The following is a 20,792-nucleotide window of genomic DNA, read 5'->3' on the forward strand; positions in this document are numbered from 1 at the left end:
TTTCTACTTCTCACATGTTGAACTCAAATACCTGTACTTTCTACTTCTTACATGTTGAACACAAATACCTGTACTTTCTACTTCTCTCATGTTGAACACAAATACCTGTACTTTCTACTTCTTACATGTTGAACACAAATACCTGTACTTTCCACTTCTTACATGTTGAACACAAATACCTGTACTTTCTACTTCTACATGTTGAACACAAATACCTGTACTTTCTACTTCTCACATGTTGAACTCAAATACCTGTACTTTCTACTTCTTACATGTTGAACTCAAATACCTGTACTTTCTACTTCTTACATGTTGAACACAAATACCTGTACTTTCTACTTCTCACATGTTGAACACAAATACCTGTACTTTCTACTTCTCACATGTTGAACACAAATACCTGTACTTTCTACTTCTTACATGATTGAACACAAATACCTGTACTTTCTACTTCTCACATGTTGAACACAAATACCTGTACTTTCTACTTCTCACATGTTGAACACAAATACCTGTACTTTCTACTTCTTACATGTTGAACTTAAATACCTGTACTTTCTACTTCTCACATGTTGAACCCAAATACCTGTACTTTCTACTTCTCACATGTTGAACCCAAATACCTGTACTTTCTACTTCTTACATGTTGAACTCAAATACCTGTACTTTCTACTTCTTACATGTTGAACTCAAATACCTGTACTTTCTACTCCTCTGGTCATTATGAACGGTTTGTACTCACATGAACCGGCATGTTGAAGTAATCCGATTTGAAAGCGTCGGCCATTTGTCCGAAGGCTCTCAGAGAGTAGTCTCTGTACGCCTGCTCGAAGCCGAACGCCTCGTGAGGTTTGTTGCATTCCTGCAGGGAACCATTATCATGAGAGGAATATATTGAACGTGTTCAGGACATGCCTGTATTCTGGGGTTGGAGAGCTTTTCAAGAGTGACATCCAAGCACTTTGAAGCCTTTCTCACCACATCTTAACTGTTACTATAAGTGCAATCACATAATATCCAGTTTAAAGAATTGATTTATCAGATTGTTAATTTATATATTGTTTATTTCTCGTTGTTCACATTCTGCGACTGGCTGCTTTTCCCCTTTGCACGACCCAACACCTGCAATATAACACTTTATCACCATCCTCCTGCAGATACCTCGCTACCTTCTCCTTGCACTTCTACACCTGGAATGTGTCATCATTACTTCATTTAAAATGTTTAATATGTGTGCATGCCGATTTACTGAATACTGTTTTTAATTAGTCTCTGTCATTATTGTCTCTTTGCTGTAACTATGTTTGCCTCTTTGGGACGAATACAAGTACTTTATTTAGTACTCAGATGTTGTACTTGAGTAAAAGGAGAAGTAGAAGTTTTTCTGGCTTTAAACATTTCTGAGTCTGTCCTGGGATTGTTGCTGCCTCCTCAACTCTCCTAACCCACAATGGTCTTGTTTTTAAACACTAGTTTTGATATCTTGGCCGCTCATTCATCACATGCTCCTCCTCACCTGAGCGAGGCACTTGGGGCACCTCCAGTCTCCTTTGGGGATTTCTGGCAGGGGGGGGATGAGGCAGAACGTGTGATAGCTGTCATCGCAGCCGTCGCACAGCAGGAGGCGCTCTTCGTCCCCCCCGCTGCCACACACCAGACAGATCACCAGGTCCACCTGCAGCACAGAGGGGGAGAGCCAGGCCGGCTGAAGAGAGAGCAGCATTAGAGAGGGGCTTTTACAGGGTGACCCTGAAGGCAGCATCTCCCTCGTCCAATGGGATGTCTCCATGTGATTTGGGATTATGTCAGAAAATAATCTCAAATCTTTTATGATACATACACGTTGAATTATGCAGGATAATCTACATTTATTAACACCACTTCTGAAGTAAGAAGCTAACATCAGGCTATCGAGGAACTACAGCACGGTCACATGACTTCACGTCACCGCGGCTAACGTTGGGCTATAAAAGAACTACAGCACGGTCACATGACTTCACGTCACCACCGCTAAGCTAAAGGAGGCTAATGTTGGGCTATAAAGGAACTACAGCACGGTCACATGACTTCTCGTCACCACCGCTAAGCTAAAGGTGGCTAATGTTGGGCTATAAAGGAACTAGAGCACGGTCACATGACTTCTCGTCACCACCGCTAAGCTAAAGGTGGCTAATGTTGGGCTATAAAGGAACTACAGCACGGTCACATGACTTCACATTACCACCGCAAAGCTATAGGCGGCTAACGTTGGGCTATAAAGGAACTACAGCACGGTCACATGACTTCACGTCACCACCGCTAAGCTAAAGGAGGCTAATGTTGGGCTATAAAGGAACTACAGCACGGTCACATGACTTCTCGTCACCACCGCTAAGCTAAAGGTGGCTAATGTTGGGCTATAAAGGAACTACAGCACGGTCACATGACTTCACATTACCACCGCTAAGCTATAGGCGGCTAACGTTGGGCTATAAAGGAACTACAGCACGGTCACATGACTTCACGTTACCACCGCAAAGCTAAAGGAGGCTAATGTTGGGCTATAAAGGAACTACAGCACGGTCACATGACTTCTCGTCACCACCGCTAAGCTAAAGGAGGCTAACGTTGGGCTATAAAGGAACTACAGCACGGTCACATGACTTCACGTCACCACCGTTAAGCTAAATGAGGCTAACGTTGGGCTATAAAGGAACTACAGCACGGTCACATGACTTCACGTCACCACCGCTAAGCTAAATGAGGCTAATGTTGGGCTATAAAGGAACTACAGCACGGTCACATGACTTCACGTTACCACCGCAAAGCTAAAGGAGGCTAATGTTGGGCTATAAAGGAACTACAGCACGGTCACATGACTTCACGTCACCACGTATTTAACGGTCACATGACTTCACGTCACCGCGGCTAAGCTCAAGGCGGCTAATGTTGGGCTATAAAGGAACTACAGCACGGTCATATGACTTCACGTCACCGCCGCTAAGCTAAAGGTGGCTAATGTTGGGCTATAAAGGAACTACAGCACGGTCACATGACTTCACGTCACCACCGCTAAGCTAAAGGTGGCTAATGTTGGGCTATAAAGGAACTAGAGCACGGTCACATGACTTCACGTCACCGCGGCTAAGCTAAAGGCGGCTAATGTTGGGCTATAAAGGAACTACAGCACGGTCATATGACTTCACGTCACCGCGGCTAAGCTAAAGGCGGCTAATGTTGGGCTATAAAGGAACTAGAGCACGGTCACATGACTTCACGTCACCGCGGCTAAGCTAAAGGCGGCTAATGTTGGGCTATAAAGGAACTACAGCACGGTCATATGACTTCACGTCACCGCCGCTAAGCTAAAGGTGGCTAATGTTGGGCTATAAAGGAACTACAGCACGGTCACATGACTTCATGTCACCACCGCTAAGCTAAAGGTGGCTAATGTTGGGCTATAAAGGAACTACAGCACGGTCACATGACTTCACGTCACCGCGGCTAAGCTAAAGGCGGCTAATGTTGGGCTATAAAGGAACTACAGCACGGTCACATGACTTCACGTCACCACCGCTAAGCTAAAGGTGGCTAATGTTGGGCTATAAAGGAACTACAGCACGGTCACATGACTTCACGTCACCGCGGCTAAGCTAAAGGTGGCTAATGTTGGGCTATCAAGGAACTACAGCACGGTCACATGACTTCACGTCACCGCGGCTAAGCTAAAGGCGGCTAATGTTGGGCTATAAAGGAACTACAGCACGGTCACATGACTTCACGTCACCGCCGCTAAGCTAAAGGAGGCTAATGTTGGGCTATAAAGGAACTACAGCACGGTCACATGACTTCACGTCACCACCGCTAAGCTAAAGGAGGCTAATGTTGGGCTATAAAGGAACTACAGCACGGTCACATGACTTCACGTCACCACCGCTAAGCTAAAGGAGGCTAATGTTGGGCTATAAAGGAACTACAGCACGGTCACATGACTTCACGTCACCACCGCTAAGCTAAAGGTGGCTAATGTTGGGCTATAAAGGAACTACAGCACGGTCACATGACTTCACGTCACCACCGCTAAGCTAAAGGTGGCTAACGTTGGGCTATAAAGGAACTACAGCAGGGTCACATGACTTCACGTCACCACCGCTAAGCTAAAGGCGGCTAATGTTGGGCTATAAAGGAACTACAGCACGGTCACATGACTTCACCACATGCAGGTACATTAGAGTTGGTACTCACCGGACTGGGGAGGACTGGAGGGGGTTTCTTGTATCGTGACTTTAATTTGTCTTCTATGATCGGCTCTTTAATTTCCACAGGCTCCTGTTTCACTAGGATGGGAATCTCTTTTTCTGCAAGACAACAGAGAAAAAGTGAGCAACAGCATCACAGACGCAGAACACAAACATGTGACATAGGGTTTATAACACAGCGCCTGTAAACATTACCATCAACATGTTAAATATTATTATTATTTTCCACCTTCTCTGACTTTAATATTGTCCCGTTAGAGCAGGGGGGTCAAACTCAACTTCACCTCGGCCCACATCAGCATTATGGTTGCACTCAAAGGGCCGGTTGTAACTTCAAGACTATATAAATAAACATATATACAAATAAATAATATATATAAAATAGTGTATTATATTGGATCATTATCAGAGAGGGTAATAACTTCATAATTAACTACGTCTGAAAGCAGAAGTCTAGGGCAAATCATTGTAACGGTACGTCCACACGGCAGCGTGAAGCTTGCCGGTGGGCGTGTCTGGCGTGCGACCAACAACCAATCACATTCTTCTCCCGCCCCGGACACACAAGCACGCGGTTTGATTGGCTAGAGCTTGTGCTGGCATATGATTTGATTGGCTGACGCTTCCGTCGAAGCTTGAAAAATGGAACTTTTCTCCACGGAGACGTGTGGACGGGTCTCTTCAATGCTCATGTCGTAAAACGAGATGCATTGTGGGACATGTAGTTCATGGGCAACGTGCTTCTGTAACCGTATAATAAACGTATTATATTCGTTCAGAGCTCTTGCGGGCCACATCAGACGAAGCTCTGAGTCCCTGCTTTGAGTCACGAGCACTATTTCCATAAATACTGTTTATATATATTTTATATTTGGGGTGCGGAGCCTCACCTGGTTCCTGTTTGGCGACGAAGGATCCCATCCTCCTCCTCAGGTTGGGTCTGTCTCCGGGCTCGACTGGTTCTGTCTTCACACAGACGGCCTGCAGACACATGGAGGAAGGTAAACGACTCATAATGCATAACAAGGAGGGAAGCACGATGTCACATATCTCACAATATAAAAGCTAGTTGATAGTTTGAACCTATGCACAGAGTGAGTGTGTGAGTGAGTGTGTGTGTGTGTGTGTGTGTGTGTGTGTCTGTGTGTGTGTGTGTGAGTGTGTGTGTGTGTGTGTATGTGTGTGTCTGTGTGTGTCTGTGTGTGCTGCTGGTTTCAGGACACTTTCAGGTGTGTGTGAGCGTGTGTGTGTGTGTGTGTGTGTGTGTGTGTGTGTGTGTGTGTGTGTGTGTGTGTGTGTGTGTCTGTGTGTGCTGCTGGTTTCAGGACACTTTCAGGTGTGTGTGTGTGCGCGTGTGCGTGTGCGGGTGTGTGTGTGTGTGTGTGTGTGTGTGTGTGTGTGTGTGTGTGTGTGAGAGTGCGTTTCTGTGTGTGTGTGTGTGTGTGTGTGTGTGTCTCTGTGTGTGTGTGTGTCTCTGTGTGTGTGTGTGTGTGTCTGTGAGTGTGTGTGTGAGTGCGTGTCTGTGTGAGTGCGTGCGTGTCTGTGTGTGTGTGTCTGTGTGTGTGTGTGTGTGTGTGTGAGTGTGTGTGTGTGTGTGTATGTGTGTGTCTGTGTGTGTCTGTGTGTGCTGCTGGTTTCAGGACACTTTCAGGTGTGTGTGAGCGTGTGTGTGTGTGTGTGTGTGTGTGTGTGTGTGTGTGTGTGTGTGTCTGTGTGTGCTGCTGGTTTCAGGACACTTTCAGGTGTGTGTGTGTGTGTGCGCGTGTGCGTGTGCGGGTGTGTGTGTGTGTGTGTGTGTGAGTGAGTGCGTGTCTGTGTGTGTGTGTGTGTGTGTGTGTGTGTGTGTGTGTGTGTGTGTGTGTGCTGCTGGTCTCAGGACACTTTCAGGTGTGTGTGTGTGTGTGTGAGTGAGTGAGTGAGTGAGTGAGTGAGTGTCTGTGTGTGTGTGTGTGTGTGTGAGTGAGTGAGTGAGTGAGTGAGTGAGTGAGTGAGTGAGTGAGTGAGTGTGTGTGTGTGTGTGTGTGTGTGTGTGTGTGTGAGTGTGTGAGTGTGTGTGTGTCTCTGCATTGAAACGTCACCCACCTCACACTTCATGCGTTTGGCTCTCCTTGCAGAGTGTGTGTCGGGCGAGGTCGGGGGGGTCTGCAGCTCCTTGGTGTCCGCGGTGATGTCACTTCCTGTTCCCTCCGCCTTCTGAACACACTGCAGGAAACACACAGCGGGTCGTTAACCTCCCCATGGCTGCATGAGCACCAAGCTCACCTGTGTGTGTGTGTGTGTGTGTGTGTGTGTGTGTGTGTGTGTGTGTGTGTGTGTGTGTGTGTGTGTGTGTGTGTGTGTGTGTGTGTGTGTGTGTGTGTGTGTGTGTGTGTGTGTGTGTGTGTAACTGGAAATACCTGAGATATGAATAGATGTAGACGCTGCGTTTCATTTGACTACGCCAACAAAGACAGGTGTTCTAAAACAGGAAGTTCCGCCTGTATTTAAAATGTCTCTTTACTTATTGCTTGTGTTGATCAGCTGCAGTAAGAGCCGCTGTGAGGAAGCAAGAGCGCCACGCTGGGGCTGAAGGACTCCATCAGAGAGAGAGTCCAGAGGAGGGTGTGGTTAGAGAAAGTATTTCAGTTCAGACAGGGAGGAACATGCCAAACTGAGGAAAGGTGAGCAGGTGAGGAGGTAAGGAGGTGAGCAGGTGAGGAGGTGAGGAGGTAAGGAGGTGAGCAGGTGAGGAGGTGATCAGGTGAGGAGGTGAGCAGGTGAGGAGGTGAGGAGGTGAGGAGGCGAGCAGGCGAGGAGGCGAGCAGGCGAGGAGGTGAGGAGGCGAGCAGGTGAGGAGAGCAGGCGAGGAGGCGAGCAGGCGAGGAGGCGAGCAGGCGAGGAGGCGAGCAGGCGAGGAGGCGAGCAGGCGAGGAGGCGAGGCCATTAAGAAGGAGAGGAGACAACATCTAAACTGATGAGCAGCTGATCAGCTCTCAGACTCAATTCCAACTGTAATCTTACGTCGCAGCACTCGGGTGTCTGTGTTGGTCCGTGTTGGTCTGTGTCGGTCTGTGAGGTACTTGTACTATAGCTGAGTATTTCCTTTCCATGCCACTTCTACCGCACTATACGAGGGTACTTTTTACTGATTTACTCATTAGGATTTCTACATTAGAAACACGAGTTTTTAAATAAAAAATAGTCAAAACTTAATGTTTAGATTCTTGTAAAGCTGTGAGAATATTATATTTGTGGCATAAACTTTTTTCTGATGTTTGGAGGTACTTGTACACACACACACACACACACACACACACACACACACACACACACACACACACACACACACACACACACACACACACACACACACACACACACACACACACACACACACACACACACACACACACACTTTTTTTTAGATTTGGAGGTACTTGTACTTTCCCTGAGTATTCTCAACATAAACTTTATTTTGAAGTATTTTACAGAACAAACTGTGTTGAGTATTCCTCCTCCTCCTCCTCCTCCTCCTCCTCCTCCTCCTCCTCCTCCTCATGAAACCACTACTGCTCGATTAAAACGATCTTTGTGCCGAAAAACGAGCTCCCAGCTGTTTTAAATTCCCAGTCCGACAGTGAAACAGGACCCTGAACACACCGCCACGTCTTCAGTGAAACAGGACCCTGAACACACCGCCACGTCTTCAGTGAAACAGGACCCTGAACACACCGCCACGTCTTCAGTGAAACAGGACCCTGAACACACCGCCACGTCTTCAGTGAAACAGGACCCTGAACACACCGCCACGTCTTCAGTGAAACAGGACCCTGAACACACCGCCACGTCTTCAGTGAAACAGGACCCTGAACACACCGCCACGTCTTCAGTGAAACAGGACCCTGAACACACCGCCACACGTGCACATCTTCATTGAAACAGGACCCTGAACACACCGCCACACGTGCACGTCTTCATTGAAACAGGACCCTGAACACACCGCCACACGTGCACGTCTTCATTGAAACAGGACCCTGAACACACCGCCACACGTGCACGTCTTCATTGAAACAGGACCCTGAACACACCGCCACGTCTTCATTGAAACAGGACCCTGAACACACCGCCACACGTGCACGTCTTCATTGACACAGGACCCTGAACACACCGCCACACGTGCACGTCTTCATTGAAACAGGACCCTGAACACACCGCCACACGTGCACGTCTTCATTGAAACAGGACCCTGAACACACCGCCACACGTGCACGTCTTCATTGAAACAGGACCCTGAACACACCGCCACGTCTTCATTGAAACAGGACCCTGAACACACCGCCACACGTGCACGTCTTCATTGACACAGGACCCTGAACACACCCCCACACGTGCACGTCTTCATTGAAACAGGACCCTGAACACACCGCCACACGTGCACGTCTTCATGCATGTTTGTTAGTGGTGAGTTGCCGACACCAACGTACCTTTTCCAGTTCAGGGTCAGCCTCCAAACCAAGCTTCAGTTTGGAAGCTGCCTCTGGAGCCTGAGCAGAGAGCCGGAGACACACATGTGGGGTTGAGCACTTTGTCCTCAAAGCAATTCAATTCTCACTCTCTGGTGTTAGTCAGACAACAGAGTTCAAAACAAACTCATCCTGCAACGTAAACAAACCTTTTCCTAATAATGCCTTTGTCTCCTTTTGTTTTCATTAAATGATCGGTGGAAATAAAAAGGATGAGCATTATCAGGGTTTGTTTACAGATCAGCTGAACTTTGTTTACTGTGTTTCTGTTGACACAAACACTGTGAGGGTGAGTAAAGCAAACACATCTAAGGCCCCGTCCACACGGAGACGGAACGGGTTGTATCCGCGACAGTTCTTTATCGTATCGACCAGGGCTATTCAATTAGTTTGGAATGGGGCCGGTTGATGAAAATGATCCAAAGCTAGGGGCCGGGGAAAAGATGGTTGAAATATGAGCTTCACATTAAAGCTTCAGATCCAGTAAATACTACAACAGCATCGTGGAGTGCATGCACTGTGTTTAATTAAATCAAACAACATCGCCCCAAGGCCTTTAGAGATCTAAATGGCTCAGAACTCAGTCGGCCGACATGTGAAGCTCATTTAACCGTCAACATCATCTGATTTAATTTAGGTGAAATGATCTAATCATTCACGCAGAGATGCAGTTTGTCACGACGGTAGCTCGTAGGTGGGTTCGAAACCCGAGCCCGCAGAAGTGGCCCAAAATAAATGTTAAAAAAAAAGAAAAGTAGATTTTTAACATTATACTCAAAGGGCCAGTAAATATCACCCGGGGCCGCCGATTGAATAGCCCTGGTATAGACGGTTCGTCCACACGAGGCCGACACGGAGCCCTCAAACGATACCCTCTGATAACGGCTCCCAAGGTGGGAAGGTCTGGGGACGAAACGCTCGCGGCTCCGTGTGTACGCCCTATACGACCGTAGCCCCGCCTCTCCTGCTCACCGCCGCGTCATTGCTGATGCGTTTCGCCAACAACAATGGCGGAGGGAGGCGTGTGGCGCAGTGGGTAGAGCCTTGGTGTTGGGATCAGGTTCAAACCCCACGGCAGTCAGCATGTGTCCCTGAGACACTTCACCCCAAAGTGCTCCTGTGGGGAGTGTCCACAGTATTGAGTGTGTGAGTGGCTTCGGATGAAAGCGTCTAACAAGTGACATGTCATGGGTCACAGGGTTGCGTTCGTGCTCCAGACGCTACTGACCCTGATTCAGCTCTTAGTGCCAAATCTACGGTTTGTTTGTTTAAGGGGGGTCTTCTTCGCCACTTACAGGCCCGGCATATGTACTACAGCGTCTCCAGCGGGTTCGTTTGGACGGACGCGTTTCTTCTCGTCTCCGTGTGGACGGGGCTTAAAATGATGCTTTCCTCATCTCTGATTGTAAGTTGAGATTTTTGTTTATGAGTGAACGTTCAATAATGCAATATACAGGTATAAAATAAATGATATGTCCGGAGCCGAGGAGGAGCGTCTATTGTCTCGTTCATTTGTGAAATTATGATTTTCTTTCATCATAGATTTAGGCGAGAATATAAATGATTTAGTCGTAGATTTAAGATTCTTTGTGGGGTTTTCTCTTTCTGATTCTTATCCTCATAGCATTTGTCATTTCATGAGGTTTTTGAATAAAACGAAACACAAAGGAGATTGTTTTGACGTTTTGATAATTCGTGAGATTTTCTTCTGTTAAGAAATGAAGGGATTTGATATCCTCAATGTGAGAAGCTGTTCTGTTATAGATTCAAAGTGGTGCGTTAACTATCCACAATATTCAGATTTCTTCCTCAGTCATTTGTGTGTTCATGCAGACGACACTACGAAGGATTTTTACATTTCAAATATTTTAAGAATTTGTCGTAAAATTAGCAACTGTAGATACAAACAAATAATAATATATATGGAGCCAGGAGGGTTTCCTCTGAGTCTTGAGTTGGACTCTCTCGGATCAGAGGGGACATTCTGTTCCATCTGTTCTGTCCGATATGCATTCATGTTGCTCTGCTGGAGGAGGACTTCAGTGTGTCATTGCCATATCTACTCTGTAGCTGCTGAGCTCGTGTTGAGAGAGACTTGAAACTTGAAATTTTAATTTTTTAGATTTTCAGAAAAATTCAGAATTTCACGATTTTCGAAAAAAAGTCCGAATTTTTGAGATTGTCAGAGAAATGTTCGAATTTATGAAAAATGACTATCTTTTCTTTGATTGATCTGTCTTATCTGTTCCATGTCCTAACAGACACGTTGCTCTGCTGGAGGAGGACTCCAGGTTGCCATATCGACTCTGTAGCTGCTGAACTACATGTTGGTTTCTACAGACGATTCTTTAGCTTCACGTGGATTGTGCAAAATGAAAATCTGCATCATGCAATAAAATCCTCTTTCTTAGAGCACATGACCTAATGTTGTCTGCTCGCTCCTCTGCTAATAAGTGTAATGTAGATGTGAGTGTTGTTCCTGCTCCTCACCAGCAGGTGTGCTCCGCTCTGGAACAGGTTGTAGGGGTACAGGATCTTCTCGTAGTGAACTCTCAGGTGAGAGCCCACCGCTTTACCTGGAGCGAAACCCATCGTCATCGCTATCTTCGTCCAGCGGCGCTCCGTGCAGACCAGATCGAAGCCTCCATCCTCTGCGACCAGCTGCACACACACACACACACACACACACACACACACACACACACACACACACACACACACACACACACACACACACACACACACACACACACACACACACACACACACACACACACACACACACACACACACACACACACACACACACACACACACACACACACACACGTTAGCTTACTATCTCACAAAGTAGCATCTAGCTATAGCAACAGATTGGTGTCTCTCTCATTTAAAGCCCCGTACAGCGTGGACATACAAGCATAGGTATACGAATAGCACAGGTCTCAGATATATTAAAAACATGTGTATGAAGTGTTTTGCTCCAAACACCAAACAGATCATTCTAGCCACGCCTCATATCCCTCTATTTCACTTCCTGTTTCTAAAGTGCTGATTTGGGGATAAAGCTTTAAAGAGGAGGGGTCTGAGCTCACGCGGGACCCGGCAGCTACCGTCTAAACTAAACGCTGCCGTGATGAAACGCCATATCATGGATTATCAAGGATCTGAAACAGCATGGAGCTCAAAGGCTTTCTCTCTTGCCGGTTACACCACAAGGTGAGTTCCTTTCTACTTCCTGCTTCTTCACACACATGCTCTCCAGCACAGGTTAGCTCTGAGTGTTAGCGATGCTAACGTAAACACCGACCATATTACGTCCAAAACAGTCGGGCGTTGTTTCTGATAGCAACGTTTCTGATTGGGCCGTGGGTCCACATTTCAGATATTACGTCATATCGGAGGCAAATCTGGATCAGCTCCGTTGTTCCCCGTTTTTAGAGATTTGGATACGGAGGAAAAAAGAGAGGGTTTTATTTCCTGACGCTGCGTGAGTTCCCCGACACACCGGGGACACATGGTGATGGAGAGAAGACATCACAAAGTGCGTTTTGCATGATAGGTCCCCTTTAAAGTTGTAATATTCATAATTTAAGTGTTATTTTTATCTCACACTGCAAAAATACAAGGTTTGACACAATAACATGCGAACAGAAACTACAAAGCTGCAGCGTTCAAATTGGTCCTAGAGTTTGAATGTCAGGGTCATAAATAAAGCTTTTGGAGCAGCATGGGGTCGATATGCAGGATGTAATCATGCACCTTGTTCAGCTTGTATAGATCCAGGATCTTCCTCTCCACGTGGGGGATCTTCAGGGCGCATCCCTGCAGGTCCCAGAACTTGGCGATCTGGTCGAGGAAGTTGAGTTTGACTCTGGTCTGCGCCTGGGACACAATGTGAGAAATGCAAACAGTCAGCCGCAGAAATCACGGCAACAAGCGAGAGCAAGGCTTATAAGGGAACGTGAGGCGATCCCCGGGGAGAGATAACAAAACAGGGCTGAGAGCAATCCAAACAAGAGGAAACACCATCCAGCACACGGAGGAACGAGACGCGCTCCACAATCAGTTTGAATGTTTAAATAAACAAATGTCATCTTTGTGGACTCGTTACATCTTCGATATTTGAATACAGGGAAAACGTGTTTATATATCATTTAAATGAACTCACCTCCAGCTCGTTGAGCCTCTGGATCCGAGGCACGAAGTGAAGTCTGTCCACATCACAAGCAAACGGAGGCTGCCAACCCTGCACACACACACACGCACACACACACACACGCACACACACGCACACACACACACACACACGCACACACACGCACGCACACACACACGCACACACACGCACGCACACACACGCACACACACACACACGCACACACACGCACGCACACACACGCACACACACACACACACAGGTCAGAACAACAGGAAGGTATATTACTTTAAAGACGGTTCTTTTATTTGCCGTAGATAAAGCGAATTAAAGCAGATAACTGGAGGTGGTGGTTGCAGGTTTTCAAAGTGAAGTTAGGTTTGGAGAGCAGCTGCTGATGATTGATTGATCGAACACAGAGACGCTCTCCTCTATAACACGGATCAATACTGAACACAGCCGGCACACAGGACAACAACATCCCAGAGCGCAGGCAGAACGGCAGAGGGGTAAACAGGACCAGTGTAGATATATAATAATATATATATTTATAGAGCCGGGGGAGTATGGACAAAGACTCTGAAGGGAAGCAGGGACGTGCACAGGTACGGGCTAATGTTGCCCGGGCAACCCCATTTGCCATTTGTGTCTGACCTGCCCCTCTGGAGAGAGTGAGAGGTTTTTTTTTTTTTCTGTTGTGGCCGAATCAACATGATAAGCCCACAATTAGTATTGTAGCGTCTCGCTGCGGGAAACACACCTTGTCCGCGCTGTCATCTGCCCCCAGTCACGTGACTTTGTTTACAATCTGACAGCTGGAAGCAACGGACAGCCCTCGGCCTCCTATGGCTCTGGTGATCACACCATGTGCCTGCCTGGCGTTAGAGTATAGGGGACAAACCAGGGGACTTCACTTCCTCTTGACACCGTCGGTTATTTACAAAGAAAACACCTAAATATACTTGTTGTTGTTGTGCTTCTGTCTCTCTGTGTCTTTACTCCGTGAAGTCCCTCAACGCGCCGCTCGCTCTCTTCTCTTGATCGCCCTCTCACAGGTGAACACTTCACTGTCCCGCTTCATTGTAGGATTTCTGCAATGTCTCTACTTCAGTTTGACCATCTCTGTTATTAAGTGATGGAATACCATATAAATAAGTAATTAGATACCTTACCGTTACTGCGCTCATAAAGAATGATAAGGATAAGAATAATGCGAAACCCGCAAAACAAAAAATGTGCCTGAATAACGAATTTAGCAGTGGACATAAAAGTCAACTGAGTGCCCTTTTCCAGTTGAGAGCGATAGCCCCTCCAAAGGTCTGAGCACGTCCTGCCCAGAAGTATAGGTTGGTTTGTATCGGGGACTAAATAAACATTCACTAGAAAATATATTTACTTTTGAGTGATGAGTTAATCCATCGTGGAAAAGTCATGTCCTTTTGTGACTTTGATATCAGACAACTTTCACGTTTCTGGAGTCACATTTTTGAGAGGAAAGTTGAACTTTTACAGGAAACTCGAATATTCTCTGAGATCAATTTGGAAAAAAATGAAAAACTATTATTTTTGGCGAAGAAATGTAAGTAAGCCCGCGCCTGCCTGACTCCCCTGTATGTATTGTTTCTCCGAGCCTTCTCGAGCACTCAGCATCAAGTGCCTTACCTCATTTGATTCAGGAGAACCTCAAGCTCAAGTCCACTTCATTTAAAGTCCACATGTAACCTTACCTTTGTGTGATAATGGCTGACTTTACCAGCACTTTTCAAAAACGCCAGTACAAATGTTGTGCTTTTTTAGTGTTCACTCCGCCAGGAATTTTATTTTATATTTATTTATGAAGCTGCATTTAGATGTTTTAGGCTTCCGAATCAAATGTAATCTGCACATTGTGTTCCCTGAGCAAGTTACGCCATTTACTCCATATTATCCTACGCTGAAAAACGCCTAGGATAATATGGAATAATAAAAAAAACGAAATGCATTTCCATATTTAAATGACTGATCATGTTTGTCAGTCTGCTTTTTGACCGGCTTGCATCTGCACACTTACATTTAAATATATCTAACAATCCGAACACAAATATGTAAATATCTCAACAGTTACTGAATCATTTACATTTGTCGTGTACTTGTTTTACCTCGTGTGGATCTGTCCTGTCTTTCACTCTGCTTTAACTCCTTAAAGGTCCATCTCATCTTAGCACTCTGCATGGTTAGCTCGACCTCATTGTGACATATTTCTTGTTAATTAACGACAAAAATCTTAAATACTATCAGTAGTTTTTCCACATGTGTTTACAGCGTGAATCTGAGTGTCCCCTCCCCCGGCGCGTGTAACTAACACACCAACGCCACCCAGTTTCTAGCTCACCTTTCATTTTCTGTGTAATAACACTGATACAAGACATACACTACAGCTGTCATACCGAAAAACAGCAAAACCAGAACAAGCCGAGACGCGTAAACAACAACAACTAAGAAACAGAAATCACACAAACCCTGTGAGTTAACATAATGCTGTTTCATTATTATATTATATGTGTTACAGGTTCCTTTTAACACATTATAGTCTAGCTAATTGGACTTCAAACCAGATATCCTTTAAATCCAAGGGATGAAGTGCAGCACACAAATCCATTTGAATAAAGTACTTTGAGTATATTGGAGTATAATCCCAACATACAGTTCAATGATGCCATGTTGAAAATGTACATCTGCTACACCGAAAACAGCAAGACATGAACAAGCAGAGAGGCGTCAACAACAACAACAACAACAACAACAACAACAACAACAACCCCTGTGAGTTGAAATGCTGTTTACCTATAATGTGTATTTGCTTCAGGTGCTTCAATCATGCTCTAATCGGACATAAATCTAAGTATTTTCTAATAATGATACAGTACAAACAAGCTATGTCAAAAACAGCAAAACAAGAACAAGCAGAGACGTGTAAACAACAACAACAACAACAACAACAACAACAACAACAACAACAACTAAGAAACAGTACAGGGCAGGCAGCAGAACACACAAACATAACGTAGGTTAATTACTATGTTTATTTGTATGTAAAGTTGCTTTTACCACATCATAGTCTAGCCAATTGGAAAACGGACATAACACCAATTCGTGCCACAAAGACATCCCAATAATGTCATGTATGTTCACAGTTTGGAGGTTAATCCCAGTACGAGCATCCCAACAGATTGACCTAATCTCAATTTCTTGTTGAGAGTGAGAAACCCACCTCCCCCGCTGCCTGGCACACACAGACCGGCCAGATGGAAGACTCCCTCACAGATTGCCACAAAGCCAACATGGAGGACAACACCCTGCAACATACAGGCCCGAGCATGAACACTGCCTCACCTTCACACCTTCACACACACGCACACACACACACGTCATTTATTACTACATCATGCAACACAACTGCGATGCTGAACCACATCTTCAAATATAACAATAAGAGTAGGCCTCAATAAACCTGAGTCCCATCACGAGGGCACATTTCAGTGACATTAAACCATTAAAAATAATATTTAATTAAGTTAACCATTGAGATAAACACATAAAAGCTTCATATATTTAGTACAAACTGAGATGGGATGCTAGTGCTTTGTGAGGATGCTCTCCTACAAAAAAAACGTGATCAACCCCAACTGCAGGGATGTGTTGACATTTGAATAATAAGGCCGAAGGGGTTAATTCATGTGTATAATCCATGTTTTGATCTTCATATTTTAAGCTGAAGAAGGAGAAAGTCTTCCCTCCGCACAGATGTCAAAGCTGTGTCCTGAATTATGACCATGGTTGTATAAAAGAGCTGAAGACAACACCGTTTATTGCTATGAGAGTTACTCGGTGGTGCATGAAGCCCAGAATGGCCCTTAAACTACCCGGATGTGGGCCCATTGAGCATGCGCAGTTGGGTTTGCCTCTTAAACCCCGACTCCGATCCCCTGCTCTCCTGTCAGTCAGATGAATCGATAGAGAAAATAACTCATCTTTTAACGCGTTTTAAAACTGTAATACCTTAATGATTGGAATAAGGGATATAACAGTGTTCATGCTGGGTATTTTATTTAGCTTAAAAACAATTACACGCTGATTTACAGACATCTCTTTCCCCCATGTAAGTCAATGGGAAAAGTCCATTATGACATCACGGTAGTTGTAGTACCACAGTGTGGCCACTACGCCCATTCATAAAAACCGGCTTCAACTTCCTTCAGGTTTTAATGACAGGTTGGTTGTTGAGCTAACGTTAGCCTAGCCTCAATGACCGGAGCCCCGGGGGCTTTGTTTACCGACAACACGGAGAAACACCACCGTAGTACACTCTAAATACACAAACACATCTTTATCAGACACATTAAACATGAAACGGGGCAAAAAACTGCGTGTAAATAGCCAAAAACGGGAGCTAACTAGCCTAGCAGAGAAGTACTCAGATCTTGTACTTGAGTGAAAGTAGAAGTACTCAGATCTTGTACTTGACTAAAAGTAGAAGTACTCAGATCTTGTACTTGAGTAAAAGTAGAAGTACTCAGATCTTGTACTAGAGTAAAAGTAGAAGTACTCAGATCTTGTACTTGAGTAAAAGTAGAAGTACTCAGATCTTGTACTTGAATAAAAGTAGAAGTAGGCCTACTCAGATCTTGTACTTGAGTAAAAGTAGAAGTACTCAGATCTTGTACTTGAGTACAAGTAGAAGTACCACAGTGTAGGAATACTCTGTTACAGTAAAAGTCCTGCATTCAAAGTGTTCCTCAAGTGAAAGTAGAAAAGTATTCTCATCAAAATATAGTGAAAGACAGTAAAAGTAGTCGTTGTGCAGATTGGTCCATTTCAGAATAATATATATATATGTTTTATAATGATTGATCATGAAAGTGTTCTCAAAGCTGGTGAAGGTGCAGCTAGTCTGAATGGCTTTGTAGACTGCAGGGTAGCTGGTGGATTTACTCCAGGTGGAACTAAAGTCTGATTCAACACTTGATTATATTTCACATCATTCATCCACATCTGTGAAGTAACTAAAGGTATTAAACACATGTAGTCGAGTAAAAGTACACAGTAGTAACAGTTACATTAAAGTACAAGTACAATGTTGTACCTACATAATGCAGCCTACCTCACAGGATATACTTTACTATATAAACTACTGTGCACAACCTCTTTATTACACTATGTGTCAGCAGGTTGGTAAATCAGAGAGTATTCTATTTTATTCTGTATATAATGTTTACTTCTCAGAATATAGGTCTTTATTACTGAGAATACATGTGTGTTTTAATGTTTACCTTTATTTGATTGAGTAATTATTGTAGAATGCAGTACCTGAGTAAATGTACTTGGTTACATTACATCATGTCAACAACATATTGCTCTTTTTTAATACTATGACCCAGGTTCATCTCAGTATATTTAGCACATAATGTAAGCGCTTTGAGCACCAGGAAAAGCACCAGAAATCACATGTATTATTATTATTATTATTATTATTATCATTATGTATAATATAAATCCCTGCTTCCACTTTAAAATATAATATACTGCAGTTGTCAAATATTCATTGTAGTAAGGTGTTTTTTATATTTGGTGTGAATACTTGTCCTTATTTAATGACAAATCGTTTTTTTAAATATGTATTACAATATTTACAGAACTTGATTGATGTACTTCACTACTGCAGTTGTCATATATTCATTGTAAGTGTATTAGTGATTTAGTTTATTTTCATAAAGATGTATTATTTGTATCCCAATTAGGTATTTGTTGTCTGTAAACAAGGCATTACACACAATGTGAAAATGAATATTATGAATATTGTATACATGTATATTTGGTGTAACTACTTTTCCTTATTCTTTTTTAATGATTAGTATTTTTTTGGAATATTTTCCTTTTATAACATCCTCCAGTACTTGAGTATATGTACTTGGTTACTTCCCACCACTGAGAGCCTCTGTGTGTGTGAGCAGCACAAAGAATGAACGTCCGCCATGTTGGAGAGTCCCTTTAAATCTACAGCGTTTCTCCTCTCCTTGAGCCGGTCCTTCTACCGACATTTCGCCCCTCCGTTACCGGGGAATCAGACACACTCACCGGGGGCGGCCGGACCTTACAGATGCCGGTTCTCTCCGCGATGGGTCGGATCTTATTGATGAAGGAGTACGGGTCTCTGAATTCCTCCCAGCTCGGCTCGAACACCGGGCACTCCGGAGGAGGCTGGAACTCGTCCGGCCGAGGCTGGCTCATATCGTCCCCGTAAATAGAGCTCTGAACCCGGCTAGGTGACAGAGGGAGTCACGGTTCTCCTGTAGGAGTTTTTATATTTGTAGTTTTTTTTATAATCCCGATGGCAGTCTGTCGTCAGCAGCACGAGAGGAGGCAGTTTACACACACACTTCGACACTCACAAACACACACACACTCACACACACACATCCATGCACAGTGTTCCAAGGCAGTGAGCACGTCCGCTGAAAAAAGTAGACCCCCCTCAGCTCTTAATAATATTTCCAGTATTCACATGTTTTTCTGCTTTCTACTTCCACGCCACTATATTTCAGAGGGAAATATAGTATTTAATCCACTGAATGTATCTGATAAGGTAATTTGAAGATTTAGATACTACACAATGCATAGATGTTCCATCTGCACAATGCCTCAGGTTAATAACGCTTCTTAATAACAAACTGCATTTCAATAGGTTTGCTTTTTTATCAGTGTTGTGGTGCAATACATTGTTATTTTTCCATTCACTTTATTGTATATAAATACAAGATACACAGTGGTGGAAGTAGGTACTATGCTTACTTACAATATACTTACATTTGTAGGTACTTGAAACTAAGACTGCGTACTTTTGCACATCCCTCTTACAATTCTGCACAAAAATACACAACATTTCACAGGCGTTCTATTTTAAAATATTCTATATTTAGATATATTGTAAATAATTGTATAATAAGCTAATTTATGTTTTTTTGTAGTATTTTTTTACATTTGTTTTGTATATATTTACCTATATTTATGTTTCTTGATTTTGCATACATGCTTATTTTTGTTAATAAACCTGCAACTGATTATATTTCCAGTTTTCCACTGTTTGTAACTCTATACTTCTACACCACTAACACGACATTTGAATGTTATTGTGGATAAAGATAAGTATAATGTCAACATAAAAGAGATGTTCATATGCATAGTATATTTCATACAGTAAATAATGTACCTTTTGGTACCTGTTCTTCTCTCTGTGGTGCTCTCTCGCCTCTATAGGTGTTAGTGCATGTCAATGGTCTGCAAAGACTCAAATCCCTGTGTTCCTCCAGACACACGTAATGTACTTTTGGTTAACCCAGTACGGTGTCAGGTGTTCCTACTTTAAAAAAGTCTTCCACCAGTATAAATGTGTACATACTGCATTATAAAGTAAAATAAACTAATATGCATGTAAAGTACTTTAAAGCTATATTAAATACAGTAGTTGATTAAATATACTTAGTTACTTTCCACCATCCTCGTAGATAATCTAACCTGAGCTGTTCTTTGTTGAACAAACAGGAAAATGTGCATCTTTAAAGCAGGAACTAGTTTTTGATGATGATGATGATGATGATGATGATGATGATGGTTGTTCAACTTGCTCCTCGGCAGAACAACAAACAGCCTCTAACTGCGAGTTCTACTTCCTCTCATCGTGTTTTTAAGAAATATTGAATATTCTGTGAAACAGTTCTGCTCTTTGTAGGCTGTCTAATGTTTACACTTTACACGCGGAGGGATACGTTCAGGTGACACCTTCAGGGGCCGCCGGGACTCGTTGTTTAAATAACCCGGCGAGCGGTCCGATTGGTCGCTTTTCTGTAGCATCTGCTC

The 20,792-nt window shown here is 44.0% G+C and overlaps 1 protein-coding gene across 1 annotated transcript; it reads right to left on the reverse strand.

Moving 5' to 3' along the window:
- Nucleotides 1-742: 742 nt before the first annotated feature.
- Nucleotides 743-19,334, reverse strand: LOC117441255 (lysine-specific demethylase 5B-B-like; the record flags this gene model as incomplete). Its single annotated transcript, XM_034077458.2, has 10 exons — nt 19,014-19,334; nt 12,912-12,989; nt 12,503-12,625; nt 11,231-11,401; nt 8,702-8,761; nt 6,321-6,440; nt 5,129-5,219; nt 4,225-4,337; nt 1,517-1,705; nt 743-862 (listed from the first exon to the last, which is right to left on the reverse strand). Coding segments are annotated over exons 1-10 (1,218 nt in total), but the record flags the coding sequence as incomplete, so codon positions are not given.
- Between the last annotated feature and the right edge of the window lie 1,458 nt (nt 19,335-20,792).

The sequence above is a fragment of the Pseudochaenichthys georgianus genome, unplaced genomic scaffold (assembly GCF_902827115.2).
Source record: "Pseudochaenichthys georgianus unplaced genomic scaffold, fPseGeo1.2 scaffold_1609_arrow_ctg1, whole genome shotgun sequence".
In the NCBI taxonomy this organism is placed as follows: Eukaryota; Metazoa; Chordata; class Actinopteri; order Perciformes; family Channichthyidae; genus Pseudochaenichthys; species Pseudochaenichthys georgianus.